This window comes from Oncorhynchus clarkii, chromosome 27 (assembly GCF_045791955.1).
Source record: "Oncorhynchus clarkii lewisi isolate Uvic-CL-2024 chromosome 27, UVic_Ocla_1.0, whole genome shotgun sequence".
NCBI classification, from domain to species: Eukaryota; Metazoa; Chordata; class Actinopteri; order Salmoniformes; family Salmonidae; genus Oncorhynchus; species Oncorhynchus clarkii.
The window spans coordinates 2,375,518-2,401,967 of NC_092173.1; the positions used below are offsets into that span (position 1 = coordinate 2,375,518).

Below are 26,450 nucleotides of genomic sequence, written 5' to 3' on the forward strand. Positions count from 1 at the left end.
GCATGCTGTCAATTAACTTCTGGGCCACATCCTGACTGATGGCAGCCCTTTCTTGCATAATCAATGCTTGGAGTTTTGAATTTGTGGGTTTTTGTTTGTCCATCCACCTCTTGAGGATTGACCACAAGTTTTCAATGGGATTAAGGTCTGGGAAGTTTCCTAGCCATGGACCCAAAATATTGATGTTTTGCTCCCCGAGCCACTTAGTTATCACTTTTGCCTTATGGCAAGGTGCTCCATCATGCTGGAAAAGGTATTGTTCGTCACCAAACTGTTCCTGGATGGTTGGGAGAAGTTGCTCTCGGAGGATGTGTTGGTACCACTCTTTATTCATGGCTGTGTTCTTAGGCAAAATTGACTGAGAAGCAACCCCACACATGAATGGTCTCAGGATGCTTTACTGTTGGCATGACACAGAACTGATGGTAGCGCTCAACTTGTCTTCTCCGGACAAGCTTTTTTCCTGATACCCCAAACAATCAGAAAGGGGATTCATCAGAGAAAATGACTTTACCCCAGTCCTCAGCAGTCCAATCCCTGTACCTTTTGCAGAATATCAGGCTGTCACTGATGTTTTTCCTGGAGAGAAGTGGCTTCTTTGCTGCCCTTCTTGACACCAGGCCATCCTCCAAAGGTCTTTGCCTCACTGTGCGTGCAGATGCACTCACACCTGCCTGCTGCCATTTCTGTGCAAGCTCTGTACTGGTGGTGCCCCGATCCCGCAGCTGAATCAACTTTAGGAGACAGTCCTGGCGCTTGCTGGACTTTCTTGGGCGCCCTGAAGCCTTCTTCACAACAATTTAACCGCTCTGCTTGAAGTTTTTGATGATCCGATAAATGGTTGATTTAGGTGCAATCTTACTGGCAGCAATATCCTTGCTTGTGAAGCCCTTTTTGTGCAAAGGTAACCATGGTTGACCGAGGAAGAACAATGATTCCAAGCACCACCCTCCTTTTGAAGCTTCCAGTCTGTTATTCGAACTCAAACAGCATGACAGAGTGATCCCCAGCCTTGTCCTCGTCAACACTCACACCTGTTAACGAGAGAATCACTGACATGATGTCAGCTGGTCCTTTTGTGGCAGGGCTGAAATGCAGTGGAAATGTTTTTTGGGGATTCAGTTCATTTGCATGGCAAAGAGGGACTTTGCAATTTATTGCAATTCATCTGATCATGCTTTATAACACTCTGGAGTATATGCAAATTGCCATCATACAAACTGAGGCAGCAGACTTTGTGAAAATGAATTTGTTCTCAAAACTTTTGGCCACGACTGTACACACAATACCCCATACCCATTGGATGCAGTGATCACAATATAGTGGCTGTATAAAGTTCCAAAAGCTGGGCCTAAAATAGTGTATAAGAGATCATACAAAGGATTTTGCTGTGGATCTTATGTGGATTACGTTAAAAATATTTGTTGGTCTTATTAATAAGGAGCATCCAGGTGCTGCACTTGATTAATTAAGAAACTGACTGTTAAGAAACGGACTGTTAGGCTCCATGGATTGATAAGGAATTGAAAAACTGTATGGTTGAAAGAGATGGGACAAAAGGAGTGGCTAATAAGTCTGGCTGCTCATCTGACTGGCTGACTTACTACAAATTGAGAAATTATGTCCAAACTCAACAAAAATAATAAACTGTATTATGAAGCCAAGACCAATGATATAAAGAATGATGGAAAAAAAACTTTGGAGTACTCTATATTAAATTATGAGCAGAAAGACAAATTCAATTGAATTTCATTGAATCAGACAACTTATTCATCACAAAACCATTTGATGTTGCCAATTATTTTAATGATTACTTCATTTGCAAAGTGGGCAAACTTAGCCAGGAACAACGAACAGTGAGCCATCGTACTCATGCATAACAAAAACTAATTAAGGAAAGAAAGGCATTGTAAGTTTGAATTTTGTTAAGTTAGTGTGGGAGAGGTAGGAAAATGATTGTTATCGATCAATAATGACAAACCTCCTGGCATTGACAACTTAGATGGAAAGCTACTGAGGATGCTAGGTGACTCTATAGCCACTCCAGTCTGTCATATCTTTAATCTGAGCCTAGAGTAAAGTCTTTGTCCTTAGGCCTGGAGGGAAGCCATAATCATTCCGCGACCCTAGAGTGGTAAAGCGGCCTTTAATGGTTCTAACAGCAAAGCTAAAAACTTGCTGCCAGCTCTTAGCAAACTGTTGGAAAACATTGCGTTTGGCCAAATACAATGCTATTTCTCTGTAAACAAATTAACAACAGACTTTCAGCATGCTTATAGAGAAGGGCGCTCAACATGTACTGCATTGACACAAAAGGCCGATGATTGGTTGAAAGAAATTGATAATAAGGAGATGGAGGGAGCTATACTGTTAGATTTCAGTGCAGCCTTTGATATTATTGACCATAACCTGTTATTAAGAAAACTGATGTGTTATGGCTTTTCAACCTATGACATATTGTAGATTCAGAGCTATCTATCTAATAGAACTCAGAGGATTTTCTTTAATGGAAGCTTCTCTAATGTCAAATATGTGAAGTGTGGTGTACCACAGGACAGCTCTCTAGACCCTCTCATCTTTTCTATTTTTATCAATGATCTGCCACTCGCATTAAACAAAGCATGTGTGTCCATGTATGCTGATGATTCTTCTTATGAAGCCACTCCTTCGTTGCCCGGGCATCAGACCTCAGCTGAATCTGGTAATGAATGGTGTGGCTGTTGAACAAGTTATGGAGACTAAATTACTTGGTGTTACCTTAGATTGTAAACTGTCATGGCTTAAAACATATAGAACACATAAAACACATATTCAATGGTTGTAAAAATGAGGAGAGGTCTGTCCACAAAGCAAGTCCGGCAGGCTCTAGTTTTATCTTGTCTTGATTATTGTCCAGTCATATGGTCAAGTGCTGCAAAGAAAGACCTAGTTAGGCTGCAGCTGGCCAAGAACAGAGGCACGTCTTGCTCTTCATTGTAATCAGAGGGGTAATATTAATCCCATCCTAGCCGTGTCTGAATCCTGGCTTAGGAAGGCCACCAAAAATTCTGACATTTCCATCCCCAACTACAACATTTTCCACCAAGATAGAACTGCCAAAGGGGGTGGAGTTGCAATCTACTGCAGAGATTGTCTGCGGAGTTCTGTTATGCTATCCAGGTCTGTGCCCAAACAGTTCAAGCTACTACTTTTAAAAACCCACCTTTCCAGAAATAAGTATCTCACTATTGCCACTTGTTATAGACCCCCCCTCAGCCTCCAGCTGTGCCCTGGACACCATATGCAAATTAATTGCACCCCATTTATCTTCAGAGTTTATACTGTTAGGTGACCTAAACTGGGATATGCTTAACACCCTGTTGCCGTCCTACAATCTAAGATAGATGACCTCAATCTCACACTAGTTATCAAGGAACCTACCAGGTACATCCCTAAATCAGTAAACACGGGCTTCCTCATAGATATCATCCTGACCAACCTGCCCTCTAAATACACCTCTGCTGTCTTCAACCAGAATCTCAGCGATCACAGCCTCATTGCCTGCGTCTGTAATGGTTAAACGACCACCCCTCATCACTGTCAAACGCTCCCTAAAACACTTCAGCAAGCAGGCCTTTCTAATCGACCTGGCCCGGGTATCCTGGAAGGATATTGACCTCATTCCGTCAGTAGAGGATGCCTGATTATTTTTTTAAAGTGCTTTCCTCACTATCTTAAATAAGCATGCCCCATTCAAAAAATGTGGAACTAAGAACAGATATAGCCCTTGGTTCACTCCAGACTTGACTGCCCTTGACCAGCACAAAAACATCCTGTGGCATACTGCATTAGCATCGAATAGCCCCCGCGATATGCAACTTTCAGGGAAATTAGGAACCAGTATACACAGGCAGTTAGGTAAGCAAAGGCTAGCTTTTTCAAACAGAAATTTGCATCCTGTAGCACAAACTCCAAAAAGTTCTGGGACACTGTAAAGTGCATGGAGAATAAGAGCACCTCCTCCCAGCTGCCCACTGCACTGAGGCTAGGAAACACTGTCACCACCGATAAATCTATGATAATTGAGAATTTCAATAAGCATTTCTCTACAGCTGGCCATGCTCTCCACCTGGCTACCCCTACCCCGGTCAGCAGCTTTGCACCCCCCACAGCAACTTGCCAAAGCCTCCCCCACTTCTCCTTCACCCATATCCAGATAGCTGATGTTCTGAAAGAGCTGCAAAATCTGGACCCCTACAAATCAGCAGGTCTAGACAATCTGGACCCTCTGTTTCTAAAATTATCTGCCGCAATTGTTGCAACCCCTATTAATAGCCTGTTCAAACTCTCTTTCGTATCGTCTGAGATCCCTAAAGATTGGAAAGCTGCCGCTGTCATCCCCCTCTTCAAAGGGCGAGACACTCTAGACCCAAACTGTTACAGACCTACAGTGGGGAAAAAAAGTATTTAGTCAGCCACCAATTGTGCAAGTTCTCCCACTTAAAAAGATGAGAGAGGCCTGTAATTTTCATCATATGAACACTTCAACTATGACAGACAAAATGAGAAAAAAAATCCAGAAAATCACATTGTAGGATTTTTAATGAATTTATTTGCAAATTATGGTGGAAAAAAAGTATTTGGTCAATAACAAAAGTTTATCTCAATACTTTGTTATATACCCTTTGTTGGCAATGACAGACGTTTTCTGTAAGTCTTCACAAGGTTTTCACATACTGTTGCTGGTATTTTGGCCCATTCCTCCATGCAGATCTCCTCTAGAGCAGTGATGTTTTGGGGCTGTTGCTTGGCAACACGGACTTTCAACTCCCTCCAAAGATTTTCTATGGGGTTGAGATCTGGAGACTGGCTAGGCCACTCCAGGACCTTGAAATGCTTCTTACGAAGCCACTCCTTCGTTGCCCGGGCGGTGTGTTTGGGATCATTGTCATGCTGAAAGACCCAGCCACGTTTCATCTTCAATGCCCTTGCTGATGGAAGGAGGTTTACACTCAAAATCTCACGATACATGGCCCCATTCATTCTTTCCTTTACACGGATCAGTCGTCCTGGTCCCTTTGCAGAAAAACAGCCCCAAAGCATGATTTTTCCACCCCCATGCTTCACAGTAGGTATGGTGTTCTTTGGATGCAACTCAGCATTCTTTGTCCTCCAAATATGACGAGTTGAGTTTTTACCAAACAGTTATATTTTGGTTTCATCTGACCATATGGCATTCTCCCAATCTTCTTCTGGATCATCCAAATGCTGTCTAGCAAACTTCAGACGGGCCTGGACATGTACTGGCTTAAGCAGGGGGACACGTCTGGCAATGCAGGATTTGAGTCCCCGGCGGCGTAGTGTGTTACTGATGGTAGGCTTTGTTACTTTGGTCCCAGCTCTCTGCAGGTCATTCACTAGGTCCCCCCCGTGTGGTTCTGGGATTTATACTCACCGTTCTTGTGATCATTTTGACCCCACGGGGTGAGATCTTGCGTGGAGCCCCAGATCGAGGGAGATCAGTGGTCTTGTATGTCTTCCATTTCCTAATAATTGCTCCCACAGTTGATTTCTTCAAACCAAGCTGCTTACCTATTGCAGATTCAGTCTTCCCAGCCTGGTGCAGGTCTACAATTTTGTTTCTGGTGTCCTTTGACAGCTCTTTGGTCTTGGCCATAGTGGAGTTTGGAGTGTGACTGTTTGAGGTTGTGGACAGGTGTCTTTTATACTGATAACAAGTTCAAACAGGTGCCATTAATACAGGTAACGAGTGGAGGACAGAGGAGCCTCTTAAAGAAGAAGTTACAGGTCTGTGAGAGCCAGAAATCTTGCTTGTTTGTAGGTGACCAAATACTTATTTTCCACCATAATTTGCAAATAAATTCATTAAAAATCCTACAATGTGATTTTCTGGATTTTTTACTCCAATTTTGTCTGTCATAGTTGAAGTGTACCTATGATGAAAATGACAGGCCTCTCTCATCTTTTTAAGTGGGAGAACTTGCACAATTGGTGGATGACTAAATATTTTTTGCCCCACTGTATATCATTGTAATGTCCTTTATTTTTAACGTTTTTCACTTCTTTTTTTTTCTTTTTTTCTTGGCTTTCAAAATGGCATCAGACCAAACACTACTCACTCAGTTCCAGGTTGGATGGTGTCCTCAGGTCTCTGCTGTTTGTTTTCTAGAGCACCCTCCGTATAGCTTGGAAACAGAAAACATTGGTAGCAGTAATCTATCTGGTTAATTTAATAAAAAATGTGGTTGTAGGTTTGGAGTTCTGATCTGGAGCGAAGGCCATGCTGTGGAGGGTAGTATTCTGCATATGTTCCTGCCAAAAAAAATTCAAGTTTATCTAACTCCAAATCTATAATTTTGTAAAAAACATGAAAAATGTGAGAGCTCACATGCAGCTGTGTGTCTCTCTCTCTCTGCCTTACTTGTTTAGATGGGTAAGAACATTCAGGCTGTAACACAACAAAATGTGGAATAAGTGAAGGGGTATGAATACTATCTGAACCCACCAGTTTATTAGATACACCACCCTGTTCACGAAAATGGATCGCTCCTACAGACAGTGAGTCACGTGTCCATGGCTTGCTATATAAAGCAGGCAGACAGGCATCAAGGCATTCGGTTACTGTTCGATTAAACGTTTGAATGAGCAAAACGAGTGACCTAAGCGACTTTGAGTGTGGTATGATCGTCGGTGCCAGGCGCGCCAGAGCCAGTACCTCAGAAACTGCTGCCCTGGGCTTTTCACGCACGGCAGTGTCTAGGGTTTACCAAAAAAGGTGCAACAAACAAAAAACATCCAGTCAACGGCAGTCCTGTGGGTGAAAACAGCTCATTGATGAAAGAGGTCGAAGGAGAATGATAAGAATCGTGCAAGCTAACAGGCGGGCCGGGCCGCAAACAAACAAATAACGATGCAGTACAACAGTGGTGTGCAGAACGGCATCTCGGAACGCACAACTCGTTGATCCTTTAATGGGCTATTGCAGCAGACGACCACACCCGGTTCCACTCCTATCATTTAAAAACAAGAATAAATGGCTCCAGTGGGCATGCGATTACCAACACCGGACAACTGAGGAGTGGAAAAATATCGCCTGGAACATGAAAGTGAGTCAAATTTACTTGAGTGGCCTGCGCATTCCCCAGACTTCAACCCAGTAGAGCCTCTTTGGGATGAGCTGGAATTGGCTGTTAACAGCATGAAGGTACCTCCATCCAGTCTGCAGCAACTGCTTGATGCCAACGTGTCAGCATGGACCAACATCCCTGTGGAACGTTTCCAACAACTTGTAGAATGCCCCGGAGACTTCAGGCTGTTCTGTAGACCAGCACTAGATGGGTGTACCTAATAAACTGGCCAGTGAGTGTATAATATAATCATTAGATATACTCTTTGAGTAATGAGGTTTGAGACCGTGATTGTCTCTTTGTGTGAGTTAAATACAGCAGGGACAGTGACACTGAAATTATGACATCAAAATGTATTCCTCAGTGTGACCAAGACATAGTTTGTTTCATGTATTGTTCATGTATTGTATGCTAATCTGTATACATTTTTCCGCCACCTCCTCTCTCACAGGGAGTTTCAGTGGCTGTCCCACCTGCCCGTCACAGGACAGCTGGATGGTGCCACCCTGAAGCAGATGGGCACACCACGGTGTGGGGTAAAGGATGAGGGCAGCCATCAGGTCTGGGCACAGAGAGTCTATGCAGTCTTCACAGGCAAAATGGCGTCCAATGGGTCACAAACCCGCAGGAAACGCTATGCTCAACTAGGTAAGGGAATACACTCAAAGGTGTGTGTGTGTGTGTGTGTGTGCGTGCGTGCGTGCCAGAAGCAGGTAGTCAGTGGCGTGCCAAGATAACAATGGCTTTTGTTTCATGTTGTTGAGCTCTGTATATTTGCACAGCATGAGTTTTCCAGTGACACAAACCTCCCCAGCACAAACCTCCCAGGCGAGCTGAATGCCTTCTATGCTTGCTTCGAGGCAAACAACACTGAGCCAGCCATGAGAGTCCCTGCTGTCCAGGACAATTGTGTGTTCTCGCTCTCCATGGCCGACGTGAGTATGAATTTTAAACAGGTAAACACTCACAAGGCCGTTGGGTCAGATGGAATACCAGGCCGTGTTCTCAGAGCATTCACAGACCAGCTGGAAACTGTCTTTACAGACATTTTCAACATCTCGGTCTGTAATCCCAAAGGTAATCTCAAAGGTAACCTGCTTAAATGACTATAGTGCCATAGCATTTACATCTATAACCATGAAATGCGTTGAAAGGCTGGTCATGGCACACATCAACAATCGCGAACCGCCCCAACAGATCCACAGATGACACAATCTCTATTGCACTACACACTGCTCTCTCCCAACTGGACAAGAGGAATACATATGTGAGAATGCTGTTCATTGACAACAGGTCAGCGTTCACCACCATAGTTCCTTCCAAGCTCATCACCAATCTCGGTATCCTTGGACTGAACACCTTCCTCTGCAACTGGATCCTAAACTTTCTGATGGGCCACCCCCAGGTGGTGAGGGTAGGTAACAACATCTGCCACACTGACACTCAACATGGGGGCCCCTCAGGGTTGTGTGCTTAGTCCCCTTCTGTACTCCCTGTTCACCCATGACTGTGGCCACGCACAACTCTAACACCATCATCAAGTTTGCTGACGACATGCCTGTGGCAGGACTGATTGCAGATGACAATGAGACAGCCTACAGGGAGGAGGTCAGAGACCTGGCAGTGTGAAGCCAGGATAACAACCTCTCTTTCAACATCAGCAAGACAAAGGAACTAATCAGTGACTACAGGAAATGGAGGGGCGAGCCTGCCCCCAATCCACATTGACGAGGCTGTTGTGGAGCAGGTCGAAAGCTTCAACTTACTCAGTGTCCACATTACTACGGACTTAACATGGTCCTCTCAAACCAGCACAGTTGTGAAGAAGGCACGACAAAACCTCTTCCCCCTCAGGAGGTTGAAAAGATTTGATATAGTCCCTCAGATCCTCAAAAAGTTGTACAGCTGCACCATTGAGAGCATATTGACTGGCTGCGTCAACGCTTGGTAGGGCAACCCCACCGCTCGCAAGGCGCTACAGATGGTGTTGTGGACAGAGCTCCCTGCCATCCAGGACCACTATACCAGGCAGTGTCAGAGGAAGACACGGACAATTGTCAAAGACCCCAGCCATCAAAGCCATTTACTGTTCACTCTGCTACAGCAGGTCAAGCGGTACTGGAGCGCCAAGTCTGGGACCAAAAGGCTCCTGAACAGCTTCTACCCCCAAGCCATAAGACTGCTGAACAGTTAATCAAATGGCTAACCTGACTATTTGCATTGACCCTTTTTTGCACTGACTCTTGCACTAACTCAATAATGCACACTGGACACTCCAACACACACACACACACATGCATATTGATGCCACACACACACTTTCACACGCTTCACATACGCTGCGCTGCTACTCATTTTATTATCTATCCTGATTGTCGAGCCACTTTCACCCTTACCTACATGTACATATTACCTCAACTACAGTACCTCGTACCCCTGCACATTGACTCGGTACTGGCACTCCTTATGTATAGCCTCGTTATTGTTTTTTATTGTGTTACTATTTTCTATTTTTATTGGCAAATTTTCTTACTCTGCATTGTTGGGAAAGGGCTCGTACGTAAGCATTTCACGGTAAAGACTACACCTGTTGTATTCGTCGTATGTGACAAATAAAATGTGATTTTGTTTTGATGTGCTTGTGGAGTCTGTGGCTGTGGTAGCTCCAGAGCTCAGAAAGGGTGCACACCGTGGTCTGGGTGGGTCTCCTGTCATGAAGCCCATGACTAATAGCACTGAGGGCTGTAGTTAAGGCCTCAGAAGAGCGTCTGATGTCCCACACTTTGGCCAGAATGACCCCTCTGCTGCAGGGGTACTAGTGGTTATCTACTCAATTCTACCTGTACCTAGCGAATTACACTGCATTCTATGGAGTCTCATTAGCATATTCACTGCAGATGAATTGTACCATACATACCCCACTGGGTCAGAACATATATTCTGGATTTTGGTTATCTATAAGCAAAACGTTTCAGTCAAAGCACTAAGGTGACCTATTTTTCTCCTAGGAAGTATGATTGACAGTTGAAACAATGCCACAATTTGACACCAACACCAGTGCATGTGGTGGTTGACTGTTATACTTGGTCTCTTCAGATGTTTTGACCCTGCACAGATCCTTTGCTTGGGTCTACTGTTTATGTTAGACTCTCACATGAGAGAAAAACAGTAACTTTAACAGCCGTGTCAGTGACCATGAGGAGGAGGCAACCATCCCTCCCATGTTCCTGCTCATAGCCTGAACTGTGAACACTCTGCATTCCTCTCTGCCTCTCAGGGGATTGGCTAATACTCTGGGAATGTAGTGGCGTCGGACGGTCTCTCTCACTTCAAGCCAGTACCTGATGAGGCCTGTCCTCTGTTCGCTAGCTGGGTAAATAACACATCTCTGTTGTTTTGAGACCTGAGACGAGACAGCCGTCTTTGTCATCACCATTTTAGAGAAATGACTCACATGACAAGCAGGAGTGTTATTAAGCGAAACAAGAATGGTAATGACGGATGTTGTTTCACCTCCATGTGAAAGTTACGACTACAACAGGTGCCGGGTGTACCTCAGGCAAGCCCAGGGTCGGGTTCATTGGGCAGAAGAAAAACGAACTGAAAAGGAGAGGGACTACCTGGACTCCAAAAATAAACACAAATTTTTGAACACGAACACGTCCCTGATGTTTCAACTAGACTTTTCCCTTTCATATAATATAATGAGCAATTTACCAATTATTTCTATTGGGAACAAAATAATCTGAAACACAACCAAAACAAACAGCAAATGCATCAAACAAATTTGTAGTCACAAGCTTGATGTAGTCATTGCGTGCAATGAATATGGGACCAAATACTTTTCACTACTTTAATACACATAAGTGAATTTGGGCTCCTGAGTGGCTCAGCGGTTTAAGGTGCTAGAAGCGTCACTACAGACTGGTTCGATTCCAGGCTGTATCACAACCGGCCGTGATTGGGAGTCCCATAGGGCGGCGCACAATTGTCCCAGCGTCGTCTGGGTTAGGGTTCGGCCGGGGTAGTCCGTCATTGTAAATAAGAATTTGTTCTTAACTGACTTGCCTAGTTAAATAAAGATTAAATAAAATAAAAATTTGTTCCAATACTTTTCGTTCCCATAAAATTGGGGGGACTATGTACAAAAAGTGCTGTAATTTCTGAACGGTTCATCCAATATGGGTCACAGTCATTGTATAATTTCAAATTCAGGGTCAAAACAATACAAAATGTGTCACTGTCCCAATACTTTTGGAGCTCACTGTATGTGGTTTTGATGACATAAAACCGATAAATTACATGGATCAGATTGTTTTCATTTGCCATTGTTGTTTCGCAGAGGAAAGGAGGTGCTATTACCGTGCCTCCCGGGAATAACAAGCAGACTTACTGTATCCTGGAAGACTAGCTGTGGGAATCTGACGCAGGTTCCCACTGATATTTACAGAGGCTACATTCCATCACCCTTGTTCAAGATAAGCAGTGCAGGTTGTGAATGCTCCGTGTTTGTGAGAGGTGTGTGCCTTTTGGAACCACAGCCCTGACTGACCACATGCTTTCTCTCTGGTTTGAGGTGTGAATGGGTATCACATCTTTTAAGCCATATATTAATGTGATTATTTGATATGACTGTAGGTTATGATGATAACGTACAATAGATGCTGCACTGGAGACCCACCTCCTACCACCACTGTTCTCTTCTACTAACAATAACCATCGCTATCAGATGATCTTGGTTACTTCCTAGAGAGATGGGGATTTCTCCCCCCCCCCCACCACCAACACTACTTTACAGGCCATAATTCTAATTACTTCCATAAGGGAAGTCAAGGAATGTCTTCAGTATAACTTCCTGCCGTTGCTGGTCTCCGGTGGGACCCTCTTACTCAGCGGAGGTCTATGAGTGCTAGAATCAAGGCAATGACTCAAGGGCCACTGCCCACTGTGCAAATGTCAGTGTGGACGTAACTGCATGTAAATGGTCTTTAATCTCCTCTTGATGAGTCCACCAAGGTTATTTGCCTGAATACACTTAACTTGACCCTGCATTTGCACTGTTTTAGTTTAAACTGCTTTTGCGATAGTGTGGTGGTGGGCAGTCTAATATTTGATCAACAATCTTCTCTTTGATAAGACTTCACAACCCATATCAACATAGGGTACTGAATGATAGTGTCTAAAAAGAGCTTTAAAATAATTTTATCAGATCACCACAATGGGAATGATGTTCAGACTTTTTTCTAATGGCAGATCCCCAAAGCTATCACTATATGAAAGACACGCAGAGGCTCATTTAGAAAACTTGATTAAAAACCTAATTAACAACATTAATCACCCTAGCTTTAATCACCCTATCCATAAGGATACCCATTCTGGATATCCTTATGGATAGGGTATTTTTGTCTTTGGATCAGGCAACCAGGTTTTTCCTGCTGAATGTTGTCAGATCTCCCTTGATCCTGGTTAAATAATGGTTAAATAATATTTATCCTGGTCAACAAAAATCCTAGTTCACTTCTTCACCCGTTCGTCATATTACTTTGTGAGCAGTTTTAAGAGGTTTAAATACGTGGACCAATATCCCCTGGTCATGGCAGTGTCCTGTAAACAGAAAACAGAAATAAGGCTTTAGAGGAGAGGTCATGGTACACTGGCAGATAATGACAAATGGCTATATTTATTTATGACTGATGGTCATCTTACCTTTTCCATCTTGGTCTTCTTCTTTACCTTGATGTTTCTTAGTGGATCCAGTCGTCTCCTTCTTCCCAAAACAACATGTCTTCCAGAAAGACACCTTCTTGGGTGTTGAGTAAGCCTTGTCAGCCATTACCACAGGCTTCTCCTCAGGAACTGGTTGGCCAATGAGGTCACCGTGAGGGTAGATGGAGAACAGCCATGACTTGCCCACAATATTGGAGATGGACGACCGGCCCAGGGCCTTCTGAGGCTCACCCTTGGAGGCCCAAGCGGCTTTAGGAAGAGGTGGTGTCGGTGTGTCCAAGGAGGTTGTCTCGGGTTCATCCAGAACTTGGCTGATAGAAGCACTAAGCTCCACAACCTCTTGGTGGAGCAGCTGCATCTGTGTTAGGACGGCTCAGGGGAGAGGGGCCATGTCCATATCTGTGGTGAAGTGTCCACTGGGCTTCAATCTACAGCTAGAGGACTCCTGATATCTCCAGGAGTGATAAGTATACAGTGCCTTGCGAAAGTATTCGGCCCCCTTGAACTTTGCGACCTTTTGCCACATTTCAGGCTTCAAACATAAAGATATAAAACTGTATTTTTTTGTGAAGAATCAACAACAAGTGGGACACAATCATGAAGTGGAACGACATTTATTGGATATTTCAAACTTTTTTAACAAATCAAAAACTGAAAAATTGGGCGTGCAAAATTATTCAGCCCCTTTACTTTCAGTGCAGCAAACTCTCTCCAGAAGTTCAGTGAGGATCTCTGAATGATCCAATGTTGACCTAAATGACTAATGATGATAAATACAATCCACCTGTGTGTAATCAAGTCTCCATATAAATGCACCTGCACTGTGATAGTCTCAGAGGTCCGTTAAAAGTGCAGAGAGCATCATGAAGAACAAGGAACACACCAGGCAGGTCCGAGATACTGTTGTGAAGAAGTTTAAAGCTTTAAACATCCCAAGGAGCACTGTGCAAGCGATAATATTGAAATGGAAGGAGTATCAGACCACTGCAAATCTACCAAGACCTGGCCGTCCCTCTAAACTTTCAGCTCATACAAGGAGAAGACTGATCAGAGATGCAGCCAAGAGGCCCATCATCACTCTGGATGAACTGCAGAGATCTACAGCTGAGGTGGGAGACTCTGTCCATAGGACAACAATCAGTCGTATATTGCACAAATCTGGCCTTTATGGAAGAGTGGCAAGAAGAAAGCCATTTCTTAAAGATATCCATAAAAAGTGTTGTTTAAAGTTTGCCACAAGCCACCTGGGAGACACACCAAACATGTGGAAGAAGGTGCTCTGGTCAGATGAAACCAAAATTGAACTTTTTGGCAACAATGCAAAACGTTATGTTTGGCGTAAAAGCAACACAGCTGAACACACCATCCCCACTGTCAAACATGGTGGTGGCAGCATCATGGTTTGGGCCTGCTTTTCTTCAGCAGGGACAGGGAAGATGGTTAAAATTGATGGGAAGATGGATGGAGCCAAATACAGGACCATTCTGGAAGAACCTGATGGAGTCTGCAAAAGACCTGAGCCTGGGACGGAGATTTGTCTTCCAACAAGACAATGATCCAAAACATAAAGCAAAATCTACAATGGAATGGTTCAAAAATAAACATATCCAGGTGTTAGAATGGCCAAGTCAAAGTCCAGACCTGAATCCAATCGAGAATCTGTGGAAAGAACTGAAAACTGCTGTTCACAAATGCTCTCCATCCAACCTCACTGAGCTCGAGCTGTTTTGCAAGGAGGAATGGGAAAAAATTTCAGTCTCTCGATGTGCAAAACTGATAGAGACATACCCCAAGCGACTTACAGCTGTAATCGCAGCAAAAGGTGGCGCTACAAAGTATTAACTTAAGGGGGCTGAATAATTTTGCACGCCCAATTTTTCAGTTTTTTGATTTGTTAAAAAAGTTTGAAATATCCAATAAATGTCGTTCCACTTCATGATTGTGTCCCACTTGTTGTTGATTCTTCACAAAAAAATACAGTTTTATATCTTTATGTTTGAAGCCTGAAATGTGTCAAAAGGTCGCAAAGTTCAAGGGGGCCCGAATACTTTCGCAAGGCACTGTATATTTTTGTCTTTATCTGTTGTGGTCTAGTACTGTCTTTTTGCTAGCTAGGGCCATCTACTGTAAGTGCTACCTGCTGAGTTCACTGGTCTCACTCACTACGACTGACCACTTTCCCCCCTCTCTCTCGCCATATGACATCCTGCAACTAGTGAGGTCTAGCCGCATGACAACCTGCCCGCTCGACCCCATCCCCTCCCTTCTCCAGACCATCTCTGGAGACCTTCTCACTTCCCTCATCAACTCATCTCTGGCCACTGGCTTCAAAATGTCCCAGGTTGCTCCCCTCCTCAAGTAACCAAAACTTGACTCATCTGATGTCAAACTACAGGCCTGTATCCCTTTCTTCTTTTCTTTCCAAAACACTTGAGCATGCTGTCTCTGATCAACTTTCTCGTTATCTCTCTCAGAATGGTCTCAGAACGGTCCCCAGTCAGTGTTCAAGACGAGTCACTCAACGGAGACTGCTCTTCTGCGTCAGAGGCGCTCTTCACTGCCAAAGCTGACTCTCTCTCCTCTGTTCTCATCTTCCTAGATCTATCCACCATGAACCATCATGTCCTCTTCACTCTCTCAGGGCTGGGCGTCTCAGGCTATGCAAATTCTTGGATTGTATCCTACCTGGCAGGATCTGTGTCCGCACCATGTACTCTTACTACTGGTGTCCCCCAGGGCTCGGTTCTAGGCCCTCTTCTCTCTACACACCAAGTCACTCGACTCCGTCACATGGTCTCTCCTATTATTGCTATGCTGATGACACCCAATTATGTTTCTCCTTCCCCCCCTTCTGACACCCAGTGCTGACACACATCTCTACGTGCCCGGGAGATATCTCAACTTGGATGTCGGCCCACCACCTCAACCTTGACAAGATGGAAAGGCCTGCCCACTTAAAGACCTCTCCATCACGGTTGACAACTCCACAGTGTCACCCTCCCAGAGTGCAAAGAACAATGGCGTGACCCTGGACAACACCCTGTCGTTCTCTGCAAACATCAAAGCTGTGACCCGCTCCTGGAGGTTTATACTCTACAACATCAGTAGAGCATGACCCTACCTTACACAGGAAGCAGCGACGGTCCTAATCTAGGGATTTGTCCTCTTCAGTTTTGACTACTGCAACTCGCTATTGGCTGGGCTCCCTGCTTGTGCCATCAAACCCCTGCAACTTATCCAGAATGCAGCAGCCCGTCTGGTTTTCAACCTTCCCAAGTTCTCTCATGCCACTCAACTCCTCCGCACACTCCACTGGCTTCCAGTCGAAACTCGCATCCACTACAAAACAATGATGCTTACCTACGGAACAGCAAGAGGAACTGCCCGACCCAACCTTCAGGCTATGCTCAAACCCTACACTCCAACATGAGCACTCTGTTCTGCTACCTCCAGTCTCTTGGCCCTCACACCATTACGGGATGGCAGCACCATCTCAGCCCAGTTCAAGCTCTTCCATGTCCTGAAGCTAGGACAGCAGAGTCCCCGCTCATCTTCCGAAAACATCTGAAACCGTACCTCTTCTAATGGTATCTTTAAATAATCCTCCTCCTCACCTCAACCCCCCTTCCAAAAAATGTGTGGTGAAACGTCCATAGCATTGCTACTTTAGTCCAGGACAGGCTGCAATTCACCAAACTCTCAGCGGACCTTTTGCATCTTCACCAGGAAGGCCTCAGGAGAGTTCGCCACAGGCCCGCTATCGTCTGCACATGGGCATCCACAACTTAAGCTTCTATCCATGACAGGCTGAATGTATGGATGTAGATCCCTTTGATTACCAAAGGAAAAAAATACAATTGTTCAATAATAATCACTTTAAAAGAAACGGTAGTGGCCGTTGCCAATGGTGCGGTTTTAGAGGTCCTCTTGGCAGCAGAAACCAAATGTAGCAGTTTCAAAGCTCATTTTCTACAATTCTACACATTTTGCCATGTGGCTGAGAGACCATTTTCAGTTTAAAAAGTTAATGTCCTTCAATTATATACATTTTGCCATAGCATAAGAGCAAGGCATAAGCCATTTGAGTGACCCAAACAAAACTAAATCAATGGGGGCCCCATGACATTACATGGTAGTTTTAGAGGCCCTCTTGGCCGCAAAGATAATTGCTGTTTTAGAGCTAATTTCCTGACATTCTACACATTTTGCCATGGGGCAGAGAGAACATTTTAAATCTAGTTCCCTACAATTCTAAAATGCCTGTTTCTAAGCTAATTAATTATACACATTTTGCCGTGACTTATACCTTGTTTTTATGCTATCTGAGTGACTCAAACATAACACAATTAATTGGGGCCCCATGCCATGACATTTTTGGAATTTTGGATTCTCCCTGACTTGCTAGATTTTTTGGGGGGGGGGTGATTGTTAGTTCTCAAAGAATATAAATAAATAAATAAATATATTGCTCCATTGTGATTTCTTCAAACGGGTTTTAGGCGTTTAAGTTTTTTTTAAATAAAATATTTGGTGGCTACACTTAAACGGCGGTGCACTATAGTGCATATAGGGGAAACACTGAACACTCATGTAAGCTCATGAGATCAGTTGGCTTGCGAGGCTGCAAAAGTAGTGCACTTTACGGAGAATAGGGTGGCTTTGTTCAAAAGTAGTGCATTATGGATTAAGGTGGCTCTGGTTGATAGCAGTGCACTATATGGGCAATGTGGTGTCATATCATATGACAGAAGTAATCCTAGAATCCTTCCTTTGGCTGCCTCTCCTTTCAGTTCTCTGCTGCCAATGACTGGAACGAACTGCAAAAATCACTAAAGCTGGGGACTCTTACCTCCCTCACTAGCTTTAAGCACCAGCTGTCAGAGCAGCTCACAAATCACTGCACCTGTACATAGCTCATCTGTAAATAGCCCAATCTACCTCATCCCCATACTGTATTTATTTATCTTGCTCCTTTGCACCCCAGTATATCTACTTGCACATGCATCTTCTGCACATTCTACCATTCCAGTGTTTAATTGCTATATTGTAATTACTTCACCACCATGGCCTATTTATTGCTTTTACCTCCCTTATCCTACCTCATTTGCACATGCTGTATATAGATTTTTGTAATGTATTATTGATTTTATGTTTGTTTATTCCATGTGTAACTGTGTTGTTGTATGTGTCGAACTGCTTTGCTTTATCTTGGCCAGGTCGCAGTTGCAAATGAGAACTTGTTCTCAACTAGCCTACCTGGTTAAATAAATGTGAAATATAATTTTAAAAAATGAAAAAAAATCTCTGGCTGATACAGCCAGTCTGTTACGGTTAAGGTCCAGCCTCCAGCCGGTTCCACTAAGCTCTGGGTAATGGTTGTTTCCTGCTAAGAAGTTTTCCTCTCGTTGTTGTATGCTTTGCATGCTGTGTGTGGTTGTTTGCTTTAGTGATTTCTAGATTGTGCAATCTCGTGTATACACGAGGCGATTACAGTCTTGTAAAGAAAAAAAGCATTGAGTTTTACCCCCCAACAAATAACCCTTGACTGGGACATACAGTACCTACTATTTCCTTAACACTTTTTTGGTTACTACATTATTCCATAATGTTGATAGCTTCACTATTATTCTAAAATGTAGAAAATAAAGGAAAAACCCTTGAATGTCTAGGTGTGTCCAAACTTTTGACTGGTGCCTTGACTTTTTCCACATTATAGCCTTTTTTTTAACTAGGCATGTCAGTTAAGAACAAATTCTTATTTACAATGACACCCTACCCCGGCAACGCTGGGCCAATTGTGTGCCACTCTATGGGACTCCCAATCACAGATGGATGTGATGCAGCCTGGATTTGAACCAGGTACTGCAGTGATGCCTCTTGCATTGAGATACAGTGTCTTAGACCACTGTGCCACTCAGGAGCCCTCTTATTCTAAAATGTATTCAATAAATTTTTCCCCTCATCAATCTACACACAATGCCCCCATAATGACGAGGCAATTTTTTTTTGCAAATGTATAAAATTAAATAAATAATATCTTATTTCCATAAGTATTCAGACCCTTTGCTGTGAGATGTGAAATTGAGCTCTGGTGCATCCTGTTTCCATTGATCATCCTTGAGATGTTTCTACAACTTGATTGGAGTCTACCTTTGGTAAATTCAGTTGATTAGACATGATTTGGAAAGGCATATAAATGTCTATATGAGGTCCCACAGTTGACAATGCATGTCAGAGCAAAAACCAAGCCATGAAGTTGAAGGAATTGTCTGTAGAGCTCTGACACAGGATTGTGTCGAGGCACAGATCTGGGGAAGGGTACCTAAAAATGTCTGCAGCATTGAAGGTCCCCTAAAACACAGTGGCCTCCATCCTTAAATGGAAGAAGTTTGTAACCACCAAACTCTTCCTGGAGCTGTCTGCCCGGCCAAACTGAGAAATCGGGGGAGGTGGTCGATGGTCACTCCCGATGGTCACTCTGACAGAGCTCCAGAGTTCCTCTGTGGAGATGGTTGTCCTTATGGAAGGTTCTCCCATCTCTGCAGCACTCCACCAATCAGGCCTTTATGGTAGAGTGGCGAGACGGAAGCCACTCCTCAGTAAAAGGCACATGACAGTCCGCTTGGAGTTGGCCTGAATGTCAAGCGTCACGTCTGGAGGAAACCTGACACCATCCCTAAGGTGAAGCATGGTGGTGGCAGAATCATACTGTGGGGATTTCTTTTCAGCGCCAGGGACAGGGAGACTAGTCAGGATTGAGGGAAAGATGAACGGAGAAAAGTACAGAGAGATCCTTGATGAAAACCTGCTCCAGAGCGCTCAGGACCTCCAACTTGGGTGAAGGTTCACCTTTCAACAGGACAACGACCCTAAGTACACAGGCAAGACAGAGCAGGAGTGGAGCAGGAAGACCAATTTTCCGTATGTCTCATGGTCTGACAAACACCACTGTAGCGCAGATGCGGAAAGGCGACATAGGCGGATGCGGCAGATAGAGACGCAGCCCATGCAAAAAGCTTCAACTGGCTTAAACTGATGTATGTTGATGGGGATTTTTTTATTATGTTACTTAGATTGACTCTTAAGGACGTTGCAATGTATGTGATTTTACTGCAAATGTTGAAATACCAACAATGTCATATCACATAAAACTTACTTGGTGGGAAAATGGTTCTCTGTGTCATCTCTGCCCCTGCAGGTGAGAAATGGTACAAGCGTCACCTGACCTACAGGATAGTGAACTGGCCTCGTCACCTTGCGCCAGGCCCCGTGCGGCTTGCAGTGCGTGCCGCCTTTCAGCTGTGGAGCAACGTGTCAGGCCTGGCCTTCCAGGAGGTCCCAGAGGGCCCCACGGACATCCGCCTGGCGTTCTATGAGGGCGAGCACAATGACGGGGCCAGCAACGCCTTTGATGGCCCAGGTCAGGCCCCACATCATCTTCACCCTACTGGATATTACCATGGGGCCTGGAGCTTTTTCCCTGACAATGTAACCTGACCCTGGGCTGTAATTCATAGCTCGTTTTCAGGTCACATGGTCCGTATAAACTTGCCCTACTATTCTTTTAAAGTAAAGAAAGAGCTTAATCACCCAAATCTGGACACCAGAGAGGGGCCAATGGCGTTCCTGTCCTGTCCAAACCTCTCACACTCCTTCTTCTCTCCTGTCCTATAGGGGGAGCTCTAGCACATGCCTTCTTCCCTTGCCGGGGGGAGGCCCACTTCGACATGGCAGAGAGATGGACGCTGTACGGACACAAGGGCCACAACCTGTTCATGGTGACAGCCCACGAGATAGGCCACACACTGGGGCTGGAACACTCACCGGTGCGCCACTCCCTCATGTCCCCCTACTACAGGAAGCTAGGCCGCGCCCTGGTCCTCAGCTGGGATGACATCGCTGCAGTGCAGCAGCTCTATGGTAAATTGTTTATGATGTCCTCCATTCAGGTTAAAACCAATGATGTCATATGCTGTATACACTACAAGGCATGTCTGTAAATTAAACCATCTGTCTGTATGTAAGGTTAAATGGGGCGTCGACAATGAATCAAGATACAGCCATCTCAGTCAGATTTATAAGCAAAAAGTGTTGAAAGGAATTGCATCATTAAACAAGCGGAACTGTCCAAATGCTCCCTAGAAAGAGAGGGAGACAAACTGACATCACTCAATTTCCTCATTGTATACTATACTGAACAAAAATATAAACGCAACATGTAAAGTGTTGGTCCCATGTTTCATTAGCAGAAATAAAAGGTTACAGAATTTTTTCATACGCACAAAAAGCATATTTCTCAATTTTTTTGCACACATTTTTCACATTCCTGTTAGTGAGCATTTCTCATTACCCCAAAGATAATCCATCCACCTGACAGGTCTGGCATATCAAGAAGCTGATTAAACAGCATGATCATTACACAGGTGCACCTTGTGCTGGTGACACTAAAAGGCCACTCGAAAATGTGCAGTTTTGTCAAATACAGTAACACAATGCCACAGATGTCTCAAGTTTTGAGGGAGCGTGCAGTTGGCATGCTGACGGAAGGAATGTCCACCAGAGCTTTTGCCAGAGAATTGAATGTTCATTTTATCTACCATAAGCCACCTCCAACATCGTTTTAGAGAATTTGTCTGTACATCCAACCGGCCTCACAGCTGCAGACCACGTGTATGGTGTTGTGTGGGCAAGTGGTTTACTAATGTCAACGTTGTGAACAGAGTGCCCCATGGTGGTGGTGGGGTTATGATATGGGCAGGCATAAGCTACAGACAACAAACACAATTGTATTTTAACGATGGAAATTTGATTGCACAAAAATACAGTGACGAGATCCTGAGGTCTATTGTGAGGGCCATTTTTTATTTAAAGGTATCTGTGACCAACAGATGCATATCTGTATTCCCAGTCATGTCAAAACCATAGATTAGGGCCTAATTAATTTATTTCAACTGACTGATTTCCTCACATGAACTGTAACTCAAATTGAAATTGTTGCATGTTGCGTCTATATTGTTGTTCAGTATACAGTATATCTTCTCTCTCAACTGCACTTAAGACATTATTATACCTACACACACACTGTTTCCCTGACAGTGCTGTCACGAGGGTAGATGTCCCAGTGTTAGTGTTACTGGAGAACAGAGCTCCTGTTATGACGGACTGGGCTCTGAAATAGGGTTGAATGGCGGGAACTCGGTTACCAAGATTTTACCGCCCAAAACCACTCCTTTTTCTTTGTGATAAATAACTGCGAGAAACCTATACATATTAGAAATTATTTATATGAACAGCGTGGCGTGAAATGGAACTGTTAAATTATATGCTTTGTCTAAATCTGGCTTCTCTTATGGCCTCTGCATGATGAATCGTCAACGCTCAGTATGGAGCGCAGTTCACAATGCATGCAGACCTATCATCTCATCATTTTTCTTGTGACAGGTAGGCCTACATTTGCTGCAGAATAGTCTATGCTACAGTAATATAAAGACCGAATGTGCGTCTAATTTACCCACCTCCATCTGGTCTAATTTACCCACCTCCATCTGGTCTAATTTACCCATCTCCATCTGGTCTAATTTACCCATTTCCATCTGGTCTAATTTACCCTTCTCCATCTGGTCTAATTTACCCATCTCCATCTGGTCTAATTTACCCTTCTCCATCTGGTCTAATTTACCCATCTCCATCTGGTCTAATTTACCCATCTCCATCTGGTCTAATTTACCCATCTCCATCTGGTCTAATTTACCTACCTCCATCTGGTCTAATTTACCCATATCCATCTGGTCTAATTTACCCATCTCCGTCTGGCCTTCGGAGGTCATCTTATTTTTTAATTGTAAAGATGTCTTTTTTTTATGCAGCTGCAGAGTTTTAAAGCAGCCTATCACTCAAATATCGCTGCTTTAAGTCAGTGCACACGCAAGCACTCAGTCTTTTCTCTCTTCCAACTCCATTCAAATTGCATCCAAAATACTGTAGATAATCCTGTTCTAGATTGATATATATAGCCCTATTATATATAGCCCTATATATACAGTGCATTCGGAAAGTATTCCGACCCCTTGACTTTTTTACAGGCATATTCTAAAATGGATTACATTTAAAAACTGTCCTCATCAATCTACCCACAATACCCCATAATGGCAAAGCAAAAACAGGTTTTTAGAAATGTTAGCAAATGTATTAAAAATAAAAAACAGAAATACCTTATTCACATAAGTATTCAGACCCTTTGCTATGAGACTTGAAATTGAGCTCAGGTGCCTCCTGTTTCCATTGATCATTCTTCAGATGTTTCAAGAACTTGATTGGAATCCACCTGTGGTAAATTGACTTGATTGGCCATGATTTGGAAATGCACACACCTGTCTATATAAGGCCCCACAGTTCACATTGCAGGTCAGAGCAAAAATCCATGCCATGAGGTCGAAGAAATTGTCCGTAGAGCTCAGAGACAGGATTGTGTTGAGGCACAGATCTGGGGAAGGGTACCAAAACATTTCTGCAGCATTATAGGTCACTTAGAACACAGTGGCCTCCATCATTCTTAAATGGAAGAAGATTGGAACTACCAAGACTCTTCCTAGAGCTGGCCGCCTGGTCAAACTGATCAATTGGGGGAGAAGGGCCTTGGTCAGGGAGGTGACCAAGTACCCAATAGTCACTCTGACAGAGCTCCAGAGTTCCTCAGTGGAGATGGTTGTCCTTCCGGAAGGTTCTCCCATCTCTGCAGCACTCCACCAAATCAGGCCTTTATGGTAGTGTGGCCAGACAGAAGACACTCCTCAGGAAAAGGCATCTAAAGGACTCAGACCATGAGAAACAAGATTCTCTGATCTGATGAAACCAAGATTGAACTTTTTGGCCTGAATGCCAAGTGTCACATCTGGAGGAAACTTTGCACCATCCCTATGGTGAAGCATGGTGGTGTCAGCATCATGCTGTGGGGATGTTTTACAGTGGCAGTGACTGGGAGACTTGTCAGGGTCGAGGGAAAGATGAACGGCGCAAAGAACAGAGAGATCCTTGATGAAAACCTGCTCCAGAGCGCTCAGGACCTCAGACTGGGGTGAAGGTTCACCTTCCAACAGGACAATGACCCTAAGCACACAGCCAAGACAACGCAGGAGTGGCTTCGGGACAAGTCTCTTGAATGTCCTTGAGTGGCCCAGCCAGAGCCCGGACTTGAACCCGATCAAACATCTCTGGAGAGATCTTAAAATAGCTGGTCAGCAACGCTCCCCATCCAACCTGATAGAGCTTGAGAGGATCTGCAGAAAAGAATGGGGGGGAAACTCCCCAAATACAGGTGTGCCAAGCTTGTAGCGTCATACCCAAGAGACTCGAGGCTGTAATCGCTGGCAAAGGTGCTGACAGTGAGGAAAGGATGGAGCAACAACAGAGAGAGAAAGAGGAGGTAGGCTAAAAACAATAGGGGAAATATTATGAAAGGTATGCTTAAATATCAGCTTACTAATTATGCAAATAGGCCCTATTCCATTTCAAAATGAAGATCTAATTCGCTAGCCTATACTTGTAACTTTATAAAGCTGCATGTGCTGCGCCAGAATCGCATGTTTTCTCCCTGCTTTATCATGGTTTGAACGAGGTGCGGAACTCCGGTCCAGATCACACAGTGTAAGACAATGCAGTACAGTAGTAATACAGTTCACACTCAAAAAGATTAGCTTGTTTCATTTATTTACCCAAGAGTGCATATAACTAGCTACATTTATGGGCTTTTGTTGTGCATAATGTGCCTATATCATATATATTGGATAACAATCATTTGGGCTTTTTGGGGCTTGGGCTCGATGAATGTCTTCAATGTTGGACTCATAAAATGTATTTAATGTATGGTTCAGGCTCAGGTAGCCTCAGGCTTGAATATTCGATCAAAGCTCTAATCAAATCCAGACATAGGCCTATTTATGCTTTATAATGCGTTTGAATGACACTTCCGGTTTTAGTGGGAAATACTGGGTTACCCAGTAGAAAATCGATTTATTCTCGGGATGGAACATTTGTAAAATACCGGGGAAATATTCAGCCCTAGTGTGCATGCATAGCCTACATGTTTTTATGTACAACAAATGGAGTAGCTGTTTGCCGTGGAGGTTTTCGCTCCCTTCCTGACATGTGTAAGACAGGTTTCCACAGGTTGATGCTGCTGTTGTATGATGAGTCCCATCCATCCTCCTGCAGGCATTTATCCAGGAATGTCTCCGTGGCTATTGAGCGGTCCTACCTGGATCCAACAAAATGTAGTCTTGTAGGCATGCCAATTCTAGATGTTTTTCTGTTTGGTTTCTGGAGGAGAATCAACTCCACCTATTTGTAAACAATTGTTTTTTCAAAACATTTGGCATATTTCATATATTGATACAGATCTGCTCCCCTTTATATCAAGTCTCTAAGCATTATCACTGCTGATTGTGGTATTGGGTTCCTCAATACAGAACAATGGGATGAAAACATTAAACAGTTTTTCCTTCTGAGATATTAAGGTATGCAGTGCCCTGTGGGCAGAATACGTGTGTGTTAGCACCATGTGATGATGGGAACCAGATGTCTGTCTGACCTGAATAACTTCACTGTACTGAATCTGACCAAGAACCTTCCTACATATTTCTAACCATTCTGGTCGGGGTGTACGGCCGTGGCGTCTGCTTCAGAAACCGTATTTTTTCTTAGTGCATTACTTTTGACCAGGACCCATAGGGACTCACATAGGGCTCTGGTCAAAAGTAGTGCACTATATAGGGAATAGGGTGCCATTTGGGACGGAACCTTTGTCTTAGTGATAATGTCACATCACAGTGTATGACATTTTGCAGTAGAATTGGCCACACAAGTCTGTAATCTAGTAATTGTTATATACAGTGCCTTGTGAAAGTATTCGGCCCCCTTGAACTTTGCGACCTTTTGCCACATTTCAGGCTTCAAACATAAAGATATAAAACTGTATTTTTTTGTGAAGAATCAACAACAAGTGGGACACAATCATGAAGTGGAACAACATTTATTGGTTATTTCAAACTTTTTTAACAAATCAAAAACTGAAAAATTGGGCGTGCAAAATTATTCAGCCCCTTTACTTTCAGTGCAGCAAACTCTCTCCAGAAGTTCAGTGAGGATCTCTGAATGATCCAATGTTGACCTAAATAACTAATGATGATAAATACAATCCACCTGTGTGTAATCAAGTCTCCGTATAAATGCACCTGCACTGTGATAGTCTCAGAGGTCCGTTAAAAGCGCAGAGAGCATCATGAAGAACAAGGAACACACCAGGCAGGTCCGAGATACTGTTGTGAAGAAGTTTAAAGCCGGATTTGGATACAAAAAGATTTCCCAAGCTTTAAACATCACAAGGAGCACTGTGCAAGCGATAATATTGAAATGGAAGGAGTATCAGACCACTGCAAATCTACCAAGACCTGGCCGTCCCTCTAAACTTTCAGCTCATACAAGGAGAAGACTGATCAGAGATACAGCCAAGAGGCCCATGATCACTCTGGATGAACTGCAGAGATCTACAGCTGAGGTGGGAGACTCTGTCCATAGGACCCACAATCTAAGTATATTGCA

The 26,450-nt window shown here is 43.9% G+C and overlaps 1 protein-coding gene across 1 annotated transcript in view; it reads left to right on the top strand.

Moving 5' to 3' along the window:
- The window catches only part of LOC139386251 (matrix metallopeptidase 28), a 35,953-nt gene that overhangs the window by 3,396 nt on the left and 6,107 nt on the right, over window positions 1–26,450 (top strand). Inside the window, exons 3-5 of the mRNA XM_071131744.1 lie at window positions 7,579–7,775; window positions 20,053–20,274; window positions 20,529–20,774. Of these exons, the coding sequence (XP_070987845.1) occupies window positions 7,579–7,775; window positions 20,053–20,274; window positions 20,529–20,774 (665 nt within the window). The remainder of the gene's footprint in view (window positions 1–7,578; window positions 7,776–20,052; window positions 20,275–20,528; window positions 20,775–26,450) is intronic.